General features: G+C 37.5%; 1 protein-coding gene across 50 annotated transcripts in view; it reads left to right on the top strand.

The window, feature by feature from the left end:
* The window catches only part of lrrc7 (leucine rich repeat containing 7), a 231,768-nt gene that overhangs the window by 151,178 nt on the left and 58,462 nt on the right, over positions 1 to 22,128 (top strand). For all 50 annotated transcript variants that reach the window (XM_087257400.1, XM_087257442.1, XM_087257428.1 and 47 more), the window contains 4 exons: positions 1,878 to 1,967; positions 3,447 to 3,503; positions 10,042 to 10,105; positions 17,809 to 17,883. In XM_087257400.1, coding sequence (XP_087113526.1) covers positions 1,878 to 1,967; positions 3,447 to 3,503; positions 10,042 to 10,105; positions 17,809 to 17,883 — 286 coding nt within the window. The remainder of the gene's footprint in view (positions 1 to 1,877; positions 1,968 to 3,446; positions 3,504 to 10,041; positions 10,106 to 17,808; positions 17,884 to 22,128) is intronic.

The following is a 22,128-nucleotide window of genomic DNA, read 5'->3' as shown; positions in this document are numbered from 1 at the left end:
CATGTTCTCTTTGTACATCCGAATAAACTTGACACTGAGCGCTCGTGCACAAGTGCAAAACCCCTCCCTGCTTCCTCCCTGTATGAATATGCTAATAAATCTACTTTGGCAAAACCAAACGAAAAAGCAATGGCGAAAGCATGCAAAAAGAGAAACTTCACAGAATGGGAATTGGAGGTGTTCCTATCAGAGGTAGACTGAAGAAAAACTGTTATTTGCAAGTTTACCCTCCGGAATTAGTAACAAAAGGAAAAAAAAATAGAGTGGGAGAGTTTAGCTGACGCGGTTAACGCAGTGGGGTCTGAACATCGCACTGTGAGTGAATTAAAAAGAAATGGTCCGATGTAAAGGTGCAGGTTAAGAGGAGAACAGCGGCGCACCGTCAAAGTGTGGACCAAACAGGCAGGGTAACAGGGGATGCTGAACTAACACCCTTTGAAGAGAGAGTTGCCTCAGTTGTGGGCGACACTTTACTGTCTGGAGTAGTATCCATGTCTGTGGGAGACACAGACGTATTAGAGGAACACTTTGTTAGGGGGGTAAAGCAGCACCCCTCCGCTCTTATCAAGGCAGCGCCACCAGCATTTTAACTGCCCAATCGCCCACGCTACAACTCTCCGCTCTTGGTCAGTTTGTGGGTTGTTGAGGGGAGTTAATAGCCACGTCTTTAATGGATAATCGCGGTTCCCTTGATATGCAGTTAAATAATTATGCTAAAAATAATAATAATAATAATTAAAATAAAACAATCTTAGCTGGAATAATATCGTTAAATACATCACTCGCCAAGAAGCCACCCTGCCACCTTGGATCCTTTGGATTTGACTATTGACAATGTCTGCTTATAAGGCCAACACTGCCATTGCCATAGACAAGGGTTGTATACATTTGCAAAAGCTTTTTTAAGTTCTAAATCACACAATTGGTAAAATATGTATATATATATATATATATATATATATATATATATATATATATATATATATATATATATATATATATATATATATATATATTGTCACTTAACCCATTTTATCAATTATAAATTAACAGCAATGTTTTTCACATGTGTTGGTGTGATACTTTGTAGTGTGCAATTTAACATAATTGCTTCTTGGAGTCGTCAATGGAAATAAAACAAACACACACTAGAAATACATGTGCGCAAGACATGAAGTTGGCTTAGACCAACACACATTCTCACGGTAATTTCATCGTTAGTAAATCCAAACGTGAGCATGAAACCTGGCGTACGCAAAGTTTTTGCGCACATGCAGCATTGATAAATGAGGCCCCAGAACTTAAAAATAACTCCACACAAAAAGAAATCAGACATCCATTTCTAATGCTTTCATCCCAAGCTTTAAGCGATAATTCACACACAAAAAAAGTTGTTTCAAATCTTTATGGGTTTTTAATCTCTTGAACATCTCTTTGATGATAGCTGAAAACCTGTAACCGTTGACTTCCATAGAAGGAAAAATAAATACTATGTCAATAGCTACAGGTTTCCTGCTTTCTTTACACTTTTCCTCTTTGTGAGAAGTAAGAAACTCAAACAGTAAATAGTGAGTAAATATTGACAGAATTTCTACTTTTGGGTGAACTATGCCTTTAAGATCTTTGATTCACAAATTCATGATAAAAGATCAAACATTTCAGATCCACTGCATGGTCTCTACAGAGAGTCTCTTTTTCATAACATGATTAAATCAGCCCTCAAGTGACTGTTTTTACAGGGATGCTAACAGAGTCAGTAAAAGGGGAAGAGTAGAGGGATTACAGACGGCTCTCGCTGCTCTTGAAGTACTTAACGCTTATCAAATCTTAAGGGCACTGGCCTTTGAGAGGGTCTGATCAGCTCTCTGTTCCTACAGGCTCCCGGAAGGCTTCACCCAGCTTCTAAACCTGACACAGCTCTTCTTAAATGATGCCTTCCTTGAATACCTGCCTGCCAATTTTGGGAGGTAAGAGCTTCATCTTGGGGCTCTCTGTTCTTGCGCTGCCTGGGGATTGTGAAATAGCTGTTTAACACATACACAGCAGGTAAAACAAGTAACAAATGCTTCATGATTTTTTTTTTTCCAAAGGTGCTGCTGACTTGAAATTGTAGCAGATTTCAGTAAAAAAAAACAAAAAAAAAATTGTTTATACAAATAAAAAAACAAAAACTAATTGAGGAATTATTTTTTGTTTTATGACAAAACATTGGAATGACACATGGATAAATTACTGAACTACAGAAATGCATTAAGTACTTTGTATAAAAGGTTTTTTAATCATGAAAGCTTCAAGATGCCTTTTGGGTGGAGAATGGAGCTAAATGCATTGCTCAGGTGTGACCCCCCCCCAAAACCCCAACATCTACAGAGTCTAAAAATCTTGATTGTTTGTAGGTCTCAAGACTATTCAGATCAGGTGATTGGCTGTGCCATTCTATTCTATCAGTTGTTAGAGTTTCCTTGTCTGTGTTTAGGATCATTGTGTTGCTGAATTGTCCACCCTGGTCACATCTTCTTCATCTGGTAATTTAGGTGTTGGGGCTGAAGCAGAAAATACTAATTTACACAGATGAGGGGCATGCATTCTAAAAACTGAGAGATTTCAGCAGGTGTCTGAGCTTTCCATGGCTTTTTAAACCTCCCTTTCTTCATGTGTTCGATACAACGTCCCTGTTTCCTATACATGTAACTTAATTTTTAAACTAATTAGTTTTGTTTTCTTTGTATGTATGTATTACTTTAGTTGTTACAGACATTTGGTGAAATTTTCAAGTCAACAGCACCTTTAGAAATATGTTTCATGAGAAACGTGTTTAATACTTATTTCGCCCGCTGTGCATGAGTCTGAGTTTGAGCCTCAGTTTTTGTAGTTGTCATCGTATCGGCTTTATTTTTAGATGTTATTTTTTATCCGAGGAGCAGCATGGTGCTGATTCTGGCAGTAATTTGCCTAAAGCTTTCCTGAATAAATGGGTTCCTGCGGCTCGTATCGGGTTCAGTGATGAATGTTTATTTCATGTGCATTGGGGAAAAGGGGATCTATTATTACAGTTGACATTGGTCAAGGGCTGTTGAGTTTGGTTTTGATGAAGAATCTGGGGGAATTCACGGAGAACGAATTGCCTTGACAGCACTGTGTATTTGCATAGGGCTGCCTGCGTTGTTTTAGCTTTTGATTTATTAGCTTAGCTTTATTCTCTTCTTGGTAATGACACAATTATAATTGGTACAGGTTTGAAAATTCATTGAAAGGGCACATTCCTTTTGAATTGAGCGCAGAACTGCTTGGATATCTGGGTACATTCTATTCTGAGTGATTAGTGAATATGTGCTTTTTTAAATACTGGTACTGCAACACATGCAAAAGTGACCAAACTAGTTTAGTGCTTCTTTAGAAAAAGAAATATAATAAGATCTAGAAATGATTTGTAACTTGTTTTTCAGATTGTCAAAATTACGGATCTTGGAACTTCGTGAGAATCACCTGAAAACTATGCCAAAGTAAGTTACTTCATTGTTTTTGTGTTTTGGTTTATTTTGTAACTTTTAGTTTGTATTTCCAGCCCATTCTAATGTGATCACTCGATTGAATGGACATTATCAGTGGTTATCAGCTGAGAGATATGGGTCAGTATGGGCCTGTTAGTAGGCTGTTATCGTCCGTCCACATGGTCAATCAGCTATTGATCACATACGACTGCGGCCGGAAGTTAACGAGAATTATGAATATTATTTATTAAATTTCCCATTAATTGTATTTTATTAACTTCAACTCCCACCACAACCCTAAACCCAAACATCACAATAATGTAAAAACAGATGTAGATCTGGAGTCTTCTCTATTAGTGCAGCCGATTAACCATGTGGATAGATGATAACAGCAGCCCCCTACTAGCCCATATCATCAGCTGATAACCCTCATTCAATCAAGTGATAACATTTGAAGTGGGTGGTATTTCTTGTTTAGCTACTGTATGGTGAAAATATCATATTTATGACTTGAGCACACATCAATGCTGCCACAAAGTCCTAATTATGACTGGGAAAGTTTCTGAGCTAAGCAAATGTCTATGGCCCTGTTTACAATTTCAGGCCTTGATGCCCAATTCCGTTTTTTTTTTTTTTGCCTGTCCGTTTACACCTTATTTTAATTGTGATCCATATCCTATTAATGTGTTTACACTTGCTATACAATTTACGATGTCGCGCACACATAAAGGCATGTTCTAGCATCTGCACAACACTAGCCACGATGAAATAAATTGTCTTGTTTTTAGCTCTGTGAAATATGCAAAGTTCGCCCAACTTTTAAATGATTTTAAGGCGGAGAAGGAGGGAAAGGGTCGACATCACTACTTGAGCCTATGGTTTATATACGGTGTCCTCCACCATTCAGAGGAATTTGTGGGTACGAGAGAGATCTCAGGTCTGGTGGAAGCAAATTGTGGTGACTGACCACTTTCCTCCGTGTTTCCTCTGTTGTTGTTGATGTAGTTTACAGCGTCAGCGTCTCCACACACGCTCTATGTCATTAAACCACAGAGAAGTACCACATTGTTGCAAGTACATGTATAATGATGGATAAAACGAAATGTCTCAATAAATCCGATCCGCCTGTTTACATGTCACATATCCATTTTACTGTATATCTGATTTTTTTCCTCATATGAATGAGGCCTGAAACCGATCTCTGAATATCCGAATGCATGGGTTTTTTTATGTTTACATGATTATAGAACAGATCCGCTCTGTCACATATGAGCAAAAAATCGGAATTGGGTCTCATTTAATTGCCAGTGTAAACGGTGCCCATGACAAAGCATGTGAAAAGCATAAGAATTGTGGTTACATTTCAATTGTGGTTACACTTTTCTCATTAATTTTCCTTAAACTGAAATATTATACAACAAAAAGTATAATTTACAGTGAATCCCAAGCTGAATCCCTATTATTCATTTTAATGTAAAATAATACAAACTGCTTAAATGCTATAGAAATATTTGATCTTTATTGTTAAACCTTTTCATTTAATAGAGTTGACAATTTTACACATTGTTGTGATTTAACTCAAGATGCTAACCTCAAACCAGATACCACAGGCATGTTTAAATTCACATTTTATGCATTAAAAAAACAAATGTATATAATTGAATGAGAGGTTCACTAAAAAATTACAGTAGAGGAGTTGAGAAATAGTCAGTCTGTTGTATCCTAAACATTTTGCACAAGGGACAGACACAAAATGAATTTGTATTAATGTGCTGGATGTGTTAAATTAATAAACTTGCCTTGTCTTGCCTTGCCTTATGTAACAATGGGAGTCTTTAGTTAATATTTAAGACAAAATATCCCTAAATAAACATTGTAAATACACCTAGGAGATGCAAAATGTATCCACAATTCTGGAATTACCTATAAACTGAATAAAAACATAGAAGCAGCAAAAAATACAACTACGCACATTGATGCACAATAGAGTTTACTGATCATTTTGTGTGTGGAGTTACAAATGGTGTTGAAATATAGAGTATGTATAAAAAATTTGATCAGTATTTTGTGCCAAACAAGGTGACATGATTGCATCTGACATGAAACAACAACTCAGGAATATCTCACGAGGACTTAAACATAGCATATATTCTTGTTCTATTCAGCAATGTGTTGTCATAGTAACTGGTTAGGTTGCACACCTGTTTCTTGTTGAGTTTTTCACTAAATGGTTATGAAAGCACCTGGTTTATCTGAATTTGAAAGTGGGCATGTTCAGTTGTGGAGTGGAGAAGGAATGGAAGACAGTTATTATAATAACTCTTAAGATTCAGATACTTATTGTAGGCATGAAAGCTCCCCACAAATGCACAGTGCATTTCACCTTTACATGCAATATAATAAAAGTACATTATACATGCATTTGTAAGCTGTACATTACACAACACATTTTCCCACTGTTATAAATGCACAAGTTTCCATTTGCATCTGTACTTTGCATTGAAAACATATGAAAGCGCTGTTGCATAACATTTAAGGCATTTTGTAGCGTTTATATTGGTAAAGCAGCTGTAAAGAACAGTTCATTAAATCTCTCACTTATATTAAATGCAGGCTCATGGTTTAAGGGGCTGTCATAATAATGTGTGATGTCATGAATAACTAAAGCAAAACCCATTCACATAAGACAAAGATATTCAGTTTCATGAATATTTATGAGAGACAGATGTGTTACCAAACACTGTGGTTATTTCAGTGTCACTTCATGACATCGATAGAGTATCGCTTTTTAACTGTGAAGACAAAAGTGCAGTTGTTAAGTTAAAAATTAAAAAAATATTTTCTATAATTAAAATGTATGCATGCTAACATTGTCGTTTATGATGTGCAATACAAACACCTGTTAAAATCTCAGATGATGTAGTGTAGTGTTTCATGACCCTTCAGGTATTTAATGTTTGAATTTCCATGTTGTCCAGATTCACCATTTTGTTGTCATGGTTACTGATTAAGTTGCTCACCTGTTTCTTGTTGAGATTCTGTTTAACTTATGTATTTAATATACCCTCAGCTTTACTTTGTGTGCATTTGTAATGCTGTCGCGGTTTCTTTTCCAGTTATCTTGTAGTCTTACGTATTTATTCTTATCTCCCATTTAGATCTTTATCTTAGCCAAATGATAATAATAATTTAGCTAAGTACAGATCCACTAACAATCTTTTAAATATTGTTTATATTATTATTTTAGACATGTCACATTCTTTATTTTTATTCTTTACCTCTAATGACGTTTTTCCTCCACAAATAACCTTGATTGACCTATATATATTTTTTGCACAGTTTTTGTCACTCCAACTACTAAAGCAGCTGAGAACTAAGCCAATATTAACATGTTTATAACGCTGCTTTAACAAAAGTGTATAAAAATATAAAACTCTTTTTTCATCTTCCCTTTTTTTTTCCATTTTGTTCATCCTTTAGTAAAGTGTGACATGATTTAGTGTAACAGATAGTCAGTGTAGCAGAGCCTACAATCTCATTTGTCACAGTGGGGAAGACCTCTGGACCCCTCTAGAGAGGGACACATATTGCACACGGTGGTTTATGCTTGCTGACTTGTTCAGATGTCCTGGTTCAAGACTATTTTTATCTGCCAGCAATAATACCACCCATCCTTCTTTTAAATCCAGACTGCATGAAGTAGAAAGTTAACATTACAGAAAAAAAAATGATGATTTGTTATGTATCTCGGTTTTGTCACATTTGTTTTTGCCACAAAGTCACATTTTTCATAAAGCAGGAGGAAAAGTATACATATACTTGCTTTCTTGTATAAAACAGTGGTGAACTGAACTTACTGTGGTTCTGTCTTTAAATAAAATACAATTGTAGTTTCACAGTTGATGCTGTAAAATATTGTATATTGGGAAGCCCATTACCTACAACTTACCATAATGTTAAAGATTACAATTAAAAATAGAGCCAAACTAATTGACTAATATTTTAGATCCAATAACAAACACTAAAATGATTGTTAGCAAACATTTAAACTACAAATAAGACATTTTTAAATGAAGGTCTACATCTAATTGTATTATGATTTTACTTTACCAATTTGTTAATGAATTATAAAATTTTACACTGTGGTTTTAAGAACTTTTTCATAAAAAGCAAAAAAAGATTTTTACACATATACATTAAACAGTAAAGCAATTACGAACTTCCTGATAAAAGAGACAGAACTGAGTAGGTAATACTATGAATTATTTCTTATTAAATGTATAACAAAACAATGATTATTGTGATTATTGGACAGAAGTTCATTCTTGGGACTTTTTGAACAATTTAATAATGAATATTTATAAAACTAGAGGTAGACAACACAGGTTCATTCTGAAAACGTAGTGAGATCTCAAATTATGTAGCTAGAAGTACGTATGGCTATATTTTGTCTTTAAAATGAATGCTTTGAGGCAGTATGGCGCTGTTCCTTTGAACGCTTATTTTCGTATGGACGGTTTTCTTGCTTTTACTAGTTTGTCTGTAAGACAAAGGGCTCTATTTTAAAGATCTAGGCGCAAAGTCTAAAGTGCATGGCACAAAAGCATTAAGGGCGTGTCCGAATTCACTTTTGCTATTTTAAAGACGATACAAATACGCTCTGCGATGCAACGCATGGTCTAACAGGGTTGTGCTTATTCTCTTAAAGAGTTATGGGTGTGTTTTGACAATAACCAATCAGAGTCTCATCTTCCATTCCTTTTAAGAGTCGTGCCATGGCGCATTTGCTATTTACATGGCGGGAAACTGATAAAAGTGGAAAAACTGAATGCTCATAAGCGAGAAAACAGTTAAACAGGCCATCTGAAGTGCAGGGAAAAAGAATGAGCCTACTCCAATCGGTCTTTACTTTCACTTTCTCTCTTTTGTGGACAAGGATGAGGTGTTGGACGCGCTCCACTGAAGACATGCATTAGCCTACATAATAAATTTTGTTTGTAAAGCGCAAAGATTTGTTTCAAAACTATTTCTAAATGCAGGTAAAATTTTCAGCAAATGGATAAATAAGCAATAATAACAAAGAGTTAAGTCCAAACGCACGTCCTATACCCCATATGGTCCAAAACCTGACAGGTGGACAAATAATAAAACAATGTTTTTAACAAAACAAATATAAATATGCATATAGTAAACAATACTACTAATAATAAAACATTATCCAAAAACAAATTGCCATGAATAAACAGAAAAATTACCTCCGAGATGAAGAAGGCATGGAGGCAGTGGTTTTTATATTTATGTAGAAAATATACATTTTTGTAATAATTTACTATAATTCTTTTTCATTTGTAAAGATATTTGCCTATTGCTGTACATCCTTCGTGTTTTAAGCAATGTGTAAGCAAGGCACACAACTAACGTGCTCTGAGCTGGACTTCAGACATGCATTCAGCTAGTCTATTGCACAGTCTAATTTAGTTCCTCAAAATAGCAACGTGTCAACAATGCGTCTTAACACACCTCTTTTCTAGACCAAATCACCCCTAAGTCCACAAAGTGGAGCAAATGGATTTGCTATTTATAAAACGTGGCGGAAAACGGCAAAATTAAGGTTGCGCTGGTCTGACAATAGCAACACATCGGGGAAAACACGTCTTGTGCCTTATTGTGTCGAGTATATGAAAGGGCCCAAAAACAGAAGCCAAAAAATAAAATATACAAGTAAATAACAGGGTGAAATTGTGGTCAAATCTGAAAATCAAATCAGGTGAGGACTATTCTTTTTCTGGATTGCTTTTTAAAACATCGCTTGGGTTTAGGGAAGTGGGTGAGTGGGTCAGTTGGTGCTTTTGAAAACACTATTGGTTGGGTTTAGAGAAGGAGGAGGGTGGATAAGTCAATCGGTCAGTCATTCAGTCAGTAAACAGTCAATCGACAGTGGCCTCTAGGTGTATTTATGCAAGAACAGCAGGCACGAATGGCACTTGTGAGAGAAATTTAAGATCTCAAAAAGTGTCAGCAGCGGCTTCTGGTGAATTCACAAAAACAAAAACTGCGAAAAAACGTACCTCCAGGGACATATTTGGTGCAGAAATCTATATAGCGGTACATTTTCAGAATGAGGCTGCATGGTGCAGTTTAAAGGCTTAACTTGGTTAATTAAACTAGGCAAGTTAAGGTAATTACTTAATTATCAATAATGTAAAACTAAAATAAATATTTTTTGCATTTTTGTCTTTAAGGAAACAAATGAAATATTTAGAAAATGTCCTAACTCTGTTAAACATAATTTAGGAAATGTTTGAAAAATAAAAAAATAAAAGTTCACAGGAGCACTGCTAGTTTTGCCTTCAACTGTATATATTGTCTGTGTACATGTATATATTATATGGCAAATTATAGATGTGTATCACTACACCTGTGGCATATTTAAAAAAAAGATGTTGAAGATATCTTATTTAATATGATATCATGGGAATTCAAGTAAATTGTTTATGTTTGCATGAACAATCCACAACCAATTTTGATTTCTTCTCTTGTCATGTTGTAGGTCAATTCATAGGCTGTCGCAACTGGAGCGGTTAGACTTGGGAAGCAATGAATTCTCTGAACTGGTAAGAAAGATGCTCTCCTGTTGAAGGCTTTTTATCAATGGGACAGCTGTTAGCGCACTCAGCATGGATTTTGGCTTTAGCAGGGAAGCTGAGAGTCTCTTGTTAGATTTCTGCTGCTGCACTGCGTTGGTTGCATCATGCGTTGATCCATTATTCATGAGTTGGTTCAAACACGCAGTGCTTGCCGCGAACGTTCACCACTGAGCTGCATTTAATTGGCTCACCCAAGCTGGAGTAAACAATGGCAGGGGATTTATCATATGTATTCCAGTTATCTGCACTCACAGCCTGCCTATAGCCGTTTCTTGCAGAGCCTGAAGCTGGCAGCACCGCATTCATTTATTTGAGTATAAATCAATGGACAAGGTACTGTGTCTGGAGGAACTGTGGCAGCTGAACACCAGAATAGCTATTAATAGCAGATTTCTTCCAATAATGGCTATGCTGTGTGATCGTTCGATTGGGAGCTGTTGGGTTTTTTAAAAAGCGCTACATGTTGTAATAATAGCTGGAAAAACATTTGTAGTTGAGGCTGGGCAATATGGATATTGATATATCAATATAGCTATATTTCAATATCAAAAATCAGATTCACAATATCAATAGTAAACATTTAAGCAAATAATAATAATTAAATAAATAATAATAATAAAGATAATAATACAAATAATAATAATTATAACGTTAATTATTATTATTATTATTATTATTATTATTATTATTATTATTATTATTATTATTATTATCATTATTATTATTATTGATGAGGCGGTGATGCAGTGGGTAGCATGTTCACCTCACAGTAAGGTTGCTGGTTCGAGCCTCGGCTTCGTCAGTTGGTGTTTCTGTGTGGAGTTTGCGTGGTCTTCCCGTGTTCGAGTGGGTTTGCTCCGGGTGCTCCGGTTTCCCCCATAGTCCAGAGACATGCAGTACAGGTGAATTGGGTATGCTAAAATTGACCGTTGTGTATGTGTGTGAATGAGTGTGTGTGGATTCCCAGAAATGGGTTGCAGCTGAGAAGGGCATCCGCTGCATAAAACATGTAGTTCATTCCGCTGTGGCGACCCCAGATTAATAAAGTGACTAAGCAAAAAAAAAAAAAGAATGAATTATTATTTTTATTATTATTATTATTATTGTTGTTGTTGTTGTTGATGTTGTTATTATTTTAAGAATGATAGACAATGAGAATAATTATTTATTATTATTATTACTATTATTACTATTATTGTTGTTGTTGTTGTTGATATTACTATTATTATTTTAAAAATGATAGAAAATGTAGATGATTATAGTTTATTATTATTATTATTATTATTGTTGTTGTTGTTGTTATTATTGTTGTTGTTATTATTATTAGTAGTTGGAGTATTATTATTATTGTCGGTACAGGTGAATTGGGTAGGCTAAATTGTCCGTAGTGTATGAGTGTGTGTGTAAATGTGTGTGTGGATGTTTCCCAGAGATGGGTTGCGGCTAGAAGAACTTGATGGATAAGTTGGCGGTTTATTCCGCTGTGGTAAACCCCGGATTAATAATGGGACTAAGCCGACAAGAAAATGAATGAATGAATGAAATAATTATTATTATTTAACCGCCAACTTATCCAGCAAGTTTTTACGCAGCGGATGCCCTTCCAGCTGCAACCCATCCCTGAGAAACATCCACACACACATTCATACACTACAGACAATTTAGCCTACCCAATTCACCTGTGCCTCATGTCTTTGGACTGTGGGGGAAACTGGAGCACCTGGAGGAAACCCACGTGAAGGCAGGGAGAACATGCAAACTCCACACAGAAACGCCAACTGACCCGAGGTTCGAACCAGCGACCTTCTTGCTGTGAGGCGACAGCACTATCTACTGCGCCACTGCCTCACCCATAATAAAAAACTAATTAATAAATTCATTCAATATAAATTCATATGATAAATTTGTATGAACAATTGTGTAAAAAGGTCAATTTTACATTTACATTTACATTTAGTCATTTCGCAGACGCACTGCACCTTATATGTGTAGTTTACATCTAAACAAAATATAGGTTATGTTAACATTTATAACATTTACATCTATTTTGGCATCTAACAAACATGTGAAATGAGTTTTGCTGCAGTTTACAATAATTTAACAATCAGTTAACATTTTGAAATGATTATAATAATAATACATATTCACTCGATGTTATAATATTACACACTATGACATATAGATAAACAATATTGTATATTGAACATATTATAAAATAAAATAAAAAATATTTTGACCCTCATTACCAGGTTTATTTTAAGCTTCTCAGTGCCAAACAGGTGGAGTTGTGAAATTACTGTTAAAGTTTCTATCAGTGTCATACACAGGTTTGCAGTATCCAGGGCACTTTGTCCTTGGGTGATGAAAAAATTTAAAAATGCATCAGTGCTTCCAAAGGGAACAGATGGTTTGGCATTGCAGTAAACGCACTTTACTGCTCAAAGCCCCCAAGTAATAAGAGAACACCCATCAACACTCTCTGGCTCGGCTGTCTGGACATTCAATCTCCCTGTCCCAATTCAGCATGACTTTTCAAATAACTTCTGACCTTTCCTGTTGGCAGCCTCGTCAGTGCTCTTTTAATTTCTTGAGGTACATTCTCTTTTTTTGTGATAAATGAGGTCCTTTAGCAGCTTAAAAACAACAGAACTACTATAAGTGAAACCTCTTAATGAAGTTGCTCTATTTTTGAAGGCACTAGAGGAGCAAATCTTTTCTTTCTTAACTATAATCTATTAAAGTAGCATCTACTTAAAATAACCTAGCCTGAACAGCTTGAATTATCTGAGATATTTACAGTGCCTATAGAAAATCATCATACCCCTTTGAAATAATTGCTTTATTTTTCCTACAGATTGAAGCAAAATCACGTTCCAAATAACTGTTTCTACCTTTTGAAATGTTGTTGTAGCCTTCTCCTAAGCTGTGCCTTTTATAACTTTATCCCGAATGTCTTTTGAAGGCATGGTGTCATGTGAGTAAAAGTATAGATTTTCACAGTTTAAGAGGCTATAGGCTCTGTAAGTATTAAATTGGAAATCTTATGAATAGGCATGGGACAATAACCACATTTCAAAGTATAAAATGTCTAGTCACAGCTTTAAGACTAAAATTAAAGCTAAAATTATCTGCCTATTAACTACCTATTAGTGTTTTTTTAATGTGCTTTTTCTGTGCTTTTGAAACTAATGAAGACAGCAGGTCAATGATTTATTTGAATTATTTAGCCTGACATGTTTATTGTTCCAAAATATTTAAATCTTCCCTAAAATAAAAAATATTGTGTACAACTCAAACTTACGCCCATGTTTACCTAAGAATGACAGAATCAGATTCATCCAGCCAATCTCACAAGGAAATTTTATGTATTATCAGAAAAATGGCTAAATTATATGAAAATAATACAACTTAATTTGTACAAAAACATAAAACTTTTTAAAAGAAGGCAAGTCCCCAAACCCCACAACTAAACCAAACCGATTCTTGACAAATTCATACAAATTAGCCACTAATTCAAGATGTAATAATTACTGTGAGATTGCATTGGATTTATCACTAGTTTGCTAACATGATTAGATTAATTTCAGTTTTAAATTAATAACAGAATCACACAGATATCCCATGCCTTTGTAACAGGGCTGCAAAACAATCTAAAAAATCAAGTAAAAATCTTTATATGATTAACTAATTTCAGCTGTTAAGTATATTATAATTGATTGATTGATCGATCTATTGATTGTTATTACTAAAAAATACAAAATCAAGCATGTTTCTTGTAACATTATTAAAGTAATTATATTGATCGAATAATTAGTTGTTATTGATTAGTAAATGACAAAATTACAGCAATTTAATAAATTAGTATTTTAACTATCACACTGGATCTTACATATAGAAAAATAGTGGTAAGATTGAATATTGAAGAATTTGTGGCTAAGAAATAATTATTTATTTATTTTTGGTGTGGTCAGAGATAAATTTGGTAATCCTTTATTTTTAAGAACCGAAAAGCGAAAAACTACAATGCAAAAATTGATTACCTTACTCAGATTTCTTTGGCATGTTTCTAATCCAAATATCTAAAAATTCTTAAATCAAGAAATTTCTAGACACGCAAAACATATTGTCTTGTTTTAAGAAATAATATGCCAAAATTAAGTGAGTTTGTCCTTAAAACAAGCTAAATAATCGTATGTCAAAAATAGGAATAACAAGATTATTTTGCTTGTTTTAAGGAAAAATTCACTTAATATTGGCATATTATTTCAGAAAACAAGACAATATGTTTTGCTTAGCATTTTTTTCAGTGTAATTGCAATGCGACACTATAAAACCACAACACATTTACTTATGCTCATAACCAAGCTCATATACAACACACACAAAAAAAGTGAATGATGAGGCATGTGGACATAACAAAATCTAAATTGAGTAATTACAGCATGTCAAAGTCAAATATATGCGTGTAAAATATATCTTCCCAACAACAAAATTGTGGCTAGTGAAAATGGCCAGTGGCTGGTAATGTTGGAAAACTGCTAGCCACAGTAGCTGGTGATCAAAAAAGTTAATGTCAAGCTTAGATTAGAATACACTTCATTCCGTTTCAATTAATGTTTATTCTTAATTTTTGTTTTTTAGATAATTAACCAATAAAAATTACATTAACATTAGCATGCACGTTACACCAAATTTAAAAATCATTCAACAAAAAATGTATGAAGTGGCCAAAAATTATATCTGACCCATTTCCTTTTTTCCGACATACTGCTGTTCCATTTATCATGCCCTCATGATGTCTACAGTACAATTTGTACAAAACAAAACAAAAACAAGTAATACATAAACCACAGGGTATATGCAGGAATCCTAAAGGTGATTTCAATGCCTTTTTAGACTTTTTAAAGACCTTCTTAGAATATTTTAAGATCTCATTGCCACTTCAAGTTCTAATCAGTATCAAACCTTTAACGTAATAATCAGTTATTAATAAACAGTTGTAGTTAAATAAATCAGTCGAGCACAACCATACAACAGAGCTCAGATAAGCTTGGAGGAAACAAAGCTTGAAAGAATAAATTACGCTGTAGTTTTCAGCCACAGGCTTCAGCCACTATTTAAACTCGTCTTCCTCAGGAGTGGAAACTTACATTTTTCTATTTTGCCATCTGTTTCACTCTATGGTTTCTCTACATGTAGAGAGCGTCACATTACCTTCCCACATTTGTTGCAAATTACGTGATGGAATACATTGGCCAGACGCGCCCTGGACCCGAACCAATCGCGTGGACTGAGCATGCAGATAATAATATAAGGAGGACAATAAATATATTTATGCTTTTTTTTTTTGGAGTCAAACACTTTGGTCAACACTTGAACAAAATGTAAGACCTCGTTAAACGTGATTAAGGGTGTTTTCACACGTGTGAATCGATTAATTTGTTCCGAAACAGGGATTAAAATTGTTACATTGTTGCTCTTTGCGTGGTTCACTTTCACAAGGCAAAGTTTCTAAACGGACCAAAAGAGCTAAAACAAGTCACATGTGAGTAAACTCTCCTAACATTGGTCAGAGTTTCACGGTTTATTTTGCAGAATGTCGCTCAGCTGTCAGGGGAGGAGGTGTTTTGGTGGTGTTTGACAGCGCACGTGACATGTCTGAAGAGCGAGGAGGGATGCGGTGGGGAGGGGTGAGAAGGGTGCGCAACGTATTTGAGGACCAGGAGGGAGACTCACAAATTCCAGGAGATTATCACTCCTTTGCATGCATCCGGGAGTCTCTGTGCATTTGCGGGAGACTCTGTCTGGAATGACCTCCCGCCCTATTCATAATTCTCTCTTCATATACTCGTATGCATATTATATATCCACAAACCACTGTGATATATTCGGGCTCGATTCGTATTGCTTTCTCACTACAATCGATCTGCTCCAGAGTTCGTTTTAATCGAGCCGAGACCACCTCATTTCGGACCAATTGATTTGGCGTGGATCCGAGCGCCATTGCTGGATTCACATATGCCAAACGAATTGCGCTAACTGGGCAAATGAGACAGGTTCCAGAACAAAAGTCTAGGTGTGAAAGCACCCTAAGACTTTTTCAAACCTTTTAAGGGCCTTAATTTTCTCGTAATAGTTTTATCAACTTTTAGTATTTTTTAAAACCCTGCAGACACCCTGAACTAAAATGCTTCTTCAAAAATAGTGACAGTTATTTATTTTGACCTTCTTTGGTTGAGGATAAACATTATGTGAAGGTTAAGCATCTCCTGACTCTGGGGTTTTGTATTCGATATTTTGTAATCTATTCATGGAAAGTACCAAGCCTTTTATGAGAAAAACAAAGACAGCACATTAAGAAGCAATAATCCTCAACTGAAATGTTACTCAGCGGTTTCCTCAAGCGATTTTGGATGCATTGCATCATGTCAGGTAATGATGGCATAGCATTTGCACAGCCTGAAAACAATCATTAGTTTAATTTATTACGCCTCTGTTGGTGTCATGGTCTTTTACGAAGAGATTTCTCTCAAACAGCACACATTCTCCAAACAATGGCTGTTGAGAATGGAGCACTGACGGCACAAGGCATTTGTCAGGATCTCTGCCTCTCGCTGTGATGTTGGCAGATGTTGACTGGTGTGGTTCCCTGAGCTTCAGATTCTTTCTTAATTGAACTTCTTGCTGAGGGGATCATGAAGGCACAGATGCTGCGGCTCAAAAGGAGAGAAAAGCAAGCAGCAGCCATTAAAAACTGACTGAGTCTGCACACCAAAGCTCTCAGTCTTTTCAAATTAAATTTAAAACCATAATTTGTTTTCCCAGCCTCTGCGATGCTGCTATATGTCAAAATCGTGCTGATATGTTATAAGAATTGGTTATTGGTTTCATCACCTTCTAATGTTTGCACTGTCTTTAAAAGATTCAGAGGATGTGCAGCAAAGTGGTGGGATTTAATATTTAATACCCACTCTAAGGTGTTTTTCTGAAATTAAAATTGGCTTTAATATTTAGTTTTGCTTCTTAAATCTTGAATGATGTAGGAAAGCAAATAAAGCTTCTCGGAGGATTTAGCTAACAATTTGCAATGCATTTATCACTACATACTGTCTTTTTCTCTAAGAGTTGTTTTAAGTCCCAGAAGACTTCGCTTTATAGTATATGTGTTGAATGCATTGAATATGTTAATAGACAAAACAAGGGAGAAATATTGTATGATTTACCTTAGGTGAAGATCACCCCAAGTAAAAGAAAAATCAGTCGTATTTTCCTACACTAATACCTCCGGTGGATGTTTGAGAGGAGTTACTCTTGTTAAACTGTTTTTTAGGAACACTTTTTTCATGTCCTAAGCTGTTATTATTCAGGTATTCAGATTTAATTGTATGGCACTTTTAAAGGGATACATAACATCATTCAACATGTTTATGATTCATCAGCTGGGGGAAAAACTTAATTTTAAGCACTTATTTCCTCTGTACCGTTATCATTATAATTGTAGCATGGACTATGCCTTTATATTTAGAAACATTTTTAAGACTATATGTTGTAGTGATCATATTTGGTTTGAACAGGCCTAGGATTGAAATGGCAATCAAAAGTTGTTGTTTTTATGATGTACTACACTTTTTACTGTTCTTTTGCTGGTATGATCCTCTTTATTGTTACAGCCAGAAGTGCTGGAGCAGATCCATAGTCTAAAAGAGCTGTGGCTGGACAACAATTCATTACAAACTATACCAGGGGTAAGTGCAGGACACATCTACTTATAATATCAAATGCAGAGTTTGCATCAATTGCATCTACTTAAGTACCAACATGCTGTGTCAGCCTCGTTATAGATTTCATACTTGAAAGTATAGGGATTTTATTTATTTTTTTTACAAAACACACCTATTGTTTTCAATGTCATATTATTTGTTGGAAAAACGTATGTGTAAATGTTTTTTTGTTGTTGGCCGCACATAAGGGGCTTTATTTTTACAATCAATGTGCAAAGCGCCGGGCGCAAACGCTTTCAGGGCGTGTCAGAATCCATTTTTGCTAATATAAGGACAGGAAAAATCCGCTTTGCGCCGTGGTGTTTGGTCTTAAAGGGTTGAGTTTATTTTCTTAATGAGTTATACTGTAGGTGTGTTTTGACAATAAACCAATCAGAGTCTCATCTCCCATTCCCTTTAAGAGCCAGTTGCATCACGCCATAAGCACACATGACATAAAGTAAGTGTGAGTGGAAAAACTGAGCATTTCACTAGTAAGAAAACAGATAAATAGAGCATCTGCAGCACGAGAATGACAGATAAAATATCTACTTTCACTTTCGCTCTCGTGGATAGGGAAACCTTGTACGCACAGACACGCAAAACTATTTCTAAATTCAGTTCTAATTTCCAGCAAACGAATAAATAAACAATAATAACGAAGTGGCAAATCTAAGCTTGTTTTTAATAAAACAAATATAAATATGGATATAATAAATAATACTGCTAATAAAAATAACATTATACGAAAGCAAATTGAATGAACTGAAAAAGCCTCCCGAGATGAAGAAGGCATGAAGGCAGTGGTTTTACATATTTATGAAGGCTAGAAAATAATATGTTTTGTAATATTTTAATCCTTTATATTTATATCCTATATATGTCCTTATTATATCCAATATATAGGCCTATCCCTAATATTTTAATTCTTTTTCATATGTAAAGATATCTGCGTGTTGCTCTACATCTTGTGTGTATTAAGCAGTGTGTAAGCAAGGCGCACAATTTACGCGCTCTGCGCTGGACTTTAGACCGGCTTTGTTCTGGTCTAAAGAACAGACTATTATAGTTTCTCAAATTATCAACGCTCTAGCAATGAGCCAAAACACGCCTGCTTTTTTAGATTAGAACGCCTATAGGCGCACATATGAGCGCAAATTCATTTGCTATTTAAACAGCGTGGCGAAAAATGTCAAAACGACTCTTGCGCCGAGCTGAAACTAGCAAATAACAATTGCGTTGCACCTTGCGCCACATTGCGCCAGGTGTATGATAGGTCCCAAGGGCTTTTCATAAGCCAGATAGACTTTAAGGGCTCTGTTTTAACGATCTAGGTGCAAGTATAAAACGCATGGCACAAAAGCATTAAAGGAGTGTCCGAATCCACTTTTGCTATTTTAAGGACAGAAAAACATGCTCTGCGACCTGGTGCATGGTCTAACAGGGTTGATCTTATTCTCTTAATGAGTTATGGTTTAAGCATAATGTGCATTAAACCAATCAGGGCCTCATCTCCCATTCCCTATCAGAGTCATTTGAGTCACGCCATGACACATTTGCTATTTAAATGACAGACTTTGTAAGTGGAAAACTGAATGGAAAAACTGAACGTTTCACTAATGAGAAAACAGACCATCTGCACGAAGATAAAGAATGAGCATCCTATATAACGTTCGAGGTTACAGAAGTAACCCTTCGCTCCCCGAGGAGGGGAACGGAAGTGCTATTAAGTGGATTTGATCTTTGTGAAAATCCACGAAATGGGAGGATTCGGTTCAGAAATCGCTTGTCTGAAAGAGTATTTAACGGGCCAATGAATGCAATGAATTGGCAGCGTAAGCTTGCGCAGGTGTGCTTCATTGCCAATTATCCCAGCAAATAAGCACACCTGGAGCGAGCAAACGCCATCCTTTTAAGCTGAAGAGACTTTCAAACAGCTAAGGGACAGTCATTATGGCGACAGAGTATAGCACCTCCTCGGGGAACGAAGGGTTACTTCTGTAACCTCGAACGTTCCCCTTCGGTTGGAGAACTTCAATGCTATTAAGTGGATTTGATCTTTGGGAAATCCACGAAATGGGAGAACTATGGAAAGCGCCATAATGACTGCACCTTACCAACGCCCCCGATGAGGGGATAATCAAGCAAGCGTGACGCACCCACATCATGGGAGGCGCGGTCCTTCAACGTGTCCCTGGCCCTAATTTATCCAACTTCAACAGAAGTCTTACGGATTTAGATATATTTTTTGGGAAGTCGTGAGCATCTAGATAATTCTAGGAAAATACGACAGTACGTTGGGAAGCGTGCAATCCCGATAGGGAGGACGATGTGGAGGCCATCCGTTACCCAAGGGGTGAAAGATGGCAGAATTTACATATGGACTAGCCCTAAAAAGGGGGAGTACGCATAGCAAAAAAGTGGTTAGCGGAGAGGGAAGACACGGGTCCGCCCAGGGGGGGGGCTGGGGGGGCTTTACCGTGGCGGAATAAGCATATGGGATCGCCTAGTGGGGATCACGCATAGCAGGCACCTATACCCAAAACGCGGGCTGACCAGCGGGCAGACCTACAACGTAGTGGGTCAGCAAGTGACTCCTCCGCTGAGTCAGTGCTGGGGGCCACGGAGGAATCTGAAGGGCTCACCTGAAGGGGGAACTTTACTGACAGATAAAAAGGCGCATGCACCTCCGTGTTAGGGAGAATGGCGCAGCAAGCGTGTTTCAACACCCTACCGAATTGTTTTCTCAATCACCAAAGGGTTACCTAATACCCTTGAGGAAACCGGCTCCACTCACAGATTGTAAAACCTTGCAAATGTGTCGGGTGTCACCCAGCCCGCAGCTCTACAGATGTCTGTTAGAGAGGCACCGCGTGTGCGCGCTCGAGAGGATACGAAGCTCAGAGTGGAGTGCGCATGCACTCTCGGGGGACGCGGCTCACCTCGGCTCTGATAAGCGAGAGAATGGCATCCACAAACCAGTGGGAAAAATTAATTCGGTACGGCACTTCCCTGCTGCCCACCGCCATAACAGACGGAGCTGCTCAGATGATCTAAACTCTGAGTGCGGTCCGGATAATACGCAAGACACGAACTGGACAATAAAGAAAGGGCTGGGTCTGCCTCCTCCGGGGGCAGTGCTTGCAGGCTCACTACCTGGTATTAGAACGAAGTGGTAGGAACCTTGGGCACATATCGCGGGCGGGGTCTCAGGACGTGAGAGAAAGCTAGCCCAATTACAGGCACGAGTCACTGACCGAAAATATGCCTCCGGGTCTCCGACCCTCTAATCGATATCAACGCAACCAGCAGAGCTGTCTTCAGGGACAGAAGATACTGAGTCGAGGATTGAAGGGATCTGACGCGGCTCGTGTAACGAGGGTGAGATTCTAAGAGGGCATGAGAGGGGCGGGGTGGATTAATTCGCCTAGCGCCCCTGAGGAACCGGATGATGAGGTTATGCGTTCCCACGGTGCTGCCAGCCACCGCGTCATGAGAGCGGAGATGGCAGCCACGTAACCTTGAGTGTGGAGGGCGACAGCCTGCTCTCCAGCTTCTTCCGGCGTAAAGAAAGCACAATGCTGATCTGGCAAATTACGGGGGTCTTCTCTGCGAGAGACACACCATTCAGTGAATAGACTCCACTTCAGGGCATAGGCGCGCTCGGGGAGGGGGCTCTAGCCCGAGTGACGGTATTAGCCACCGCAATCGGAGGTTACCTAAGTCTTCCTCGCGTCTAAGGACCTCCAAAGATCGGCGAGGGTGCCAGATGGTGCCCTGTCCCTGAGAGATTAGGTGCTCTCTCGAAGGGAACTGCCAGGGGAGGGCCATCACGAGGAGGGAGAGCTCTGACATCTAGGTCCGGTTGAGCCAGAGGGGTGCAACCAGCCACCTGTTCCTCGTCCTCCGTCCTCCCTGACCTTGCACAGTAACTGCACGAGCAGGCTCATTGGGGGAAACGCGTATTTGTGCATGCCCCAAGGCCAGCTGTAAGCCAGTGCATTCGTGCCGAGAGCACTCGGTCAGGGAAAAAAACAACTGGCAATGAGCGATCTCGGGGGAAGCAACAGATTGATCTGGACCTCCCCGAACCGCGCCCATATCAGCTGAACAGACTCGGGGTGGAGTATCCATTCTCCAGGACGTAAGGCTGCCGTGAGAGCGCATCAGCTGCACGGTTGAGCTTGCCTGAATATGAATGGCGTGCAGCGGTTTCAACCGCGGATGACT

The sequence above is a fragment of the Danio rerio genome, chromosome 6 (assembly GCF_052040795.2).
Source record: "Danio rerio strain M-AB ecotype USA chromosome 6, GRCz13ab, whole genome shotgun sequence".
NCBI classification, from domain to species: Eukaryota; Metazoa; Chordata; class Actinopteri; order Cypriniformes; family Danionidae; genus Danio; species Danio rerio.
Note: the sequence above shows the minus strand (reverse complement) of the source record. Positions and strands in the feature narration are given on the sequence as shown.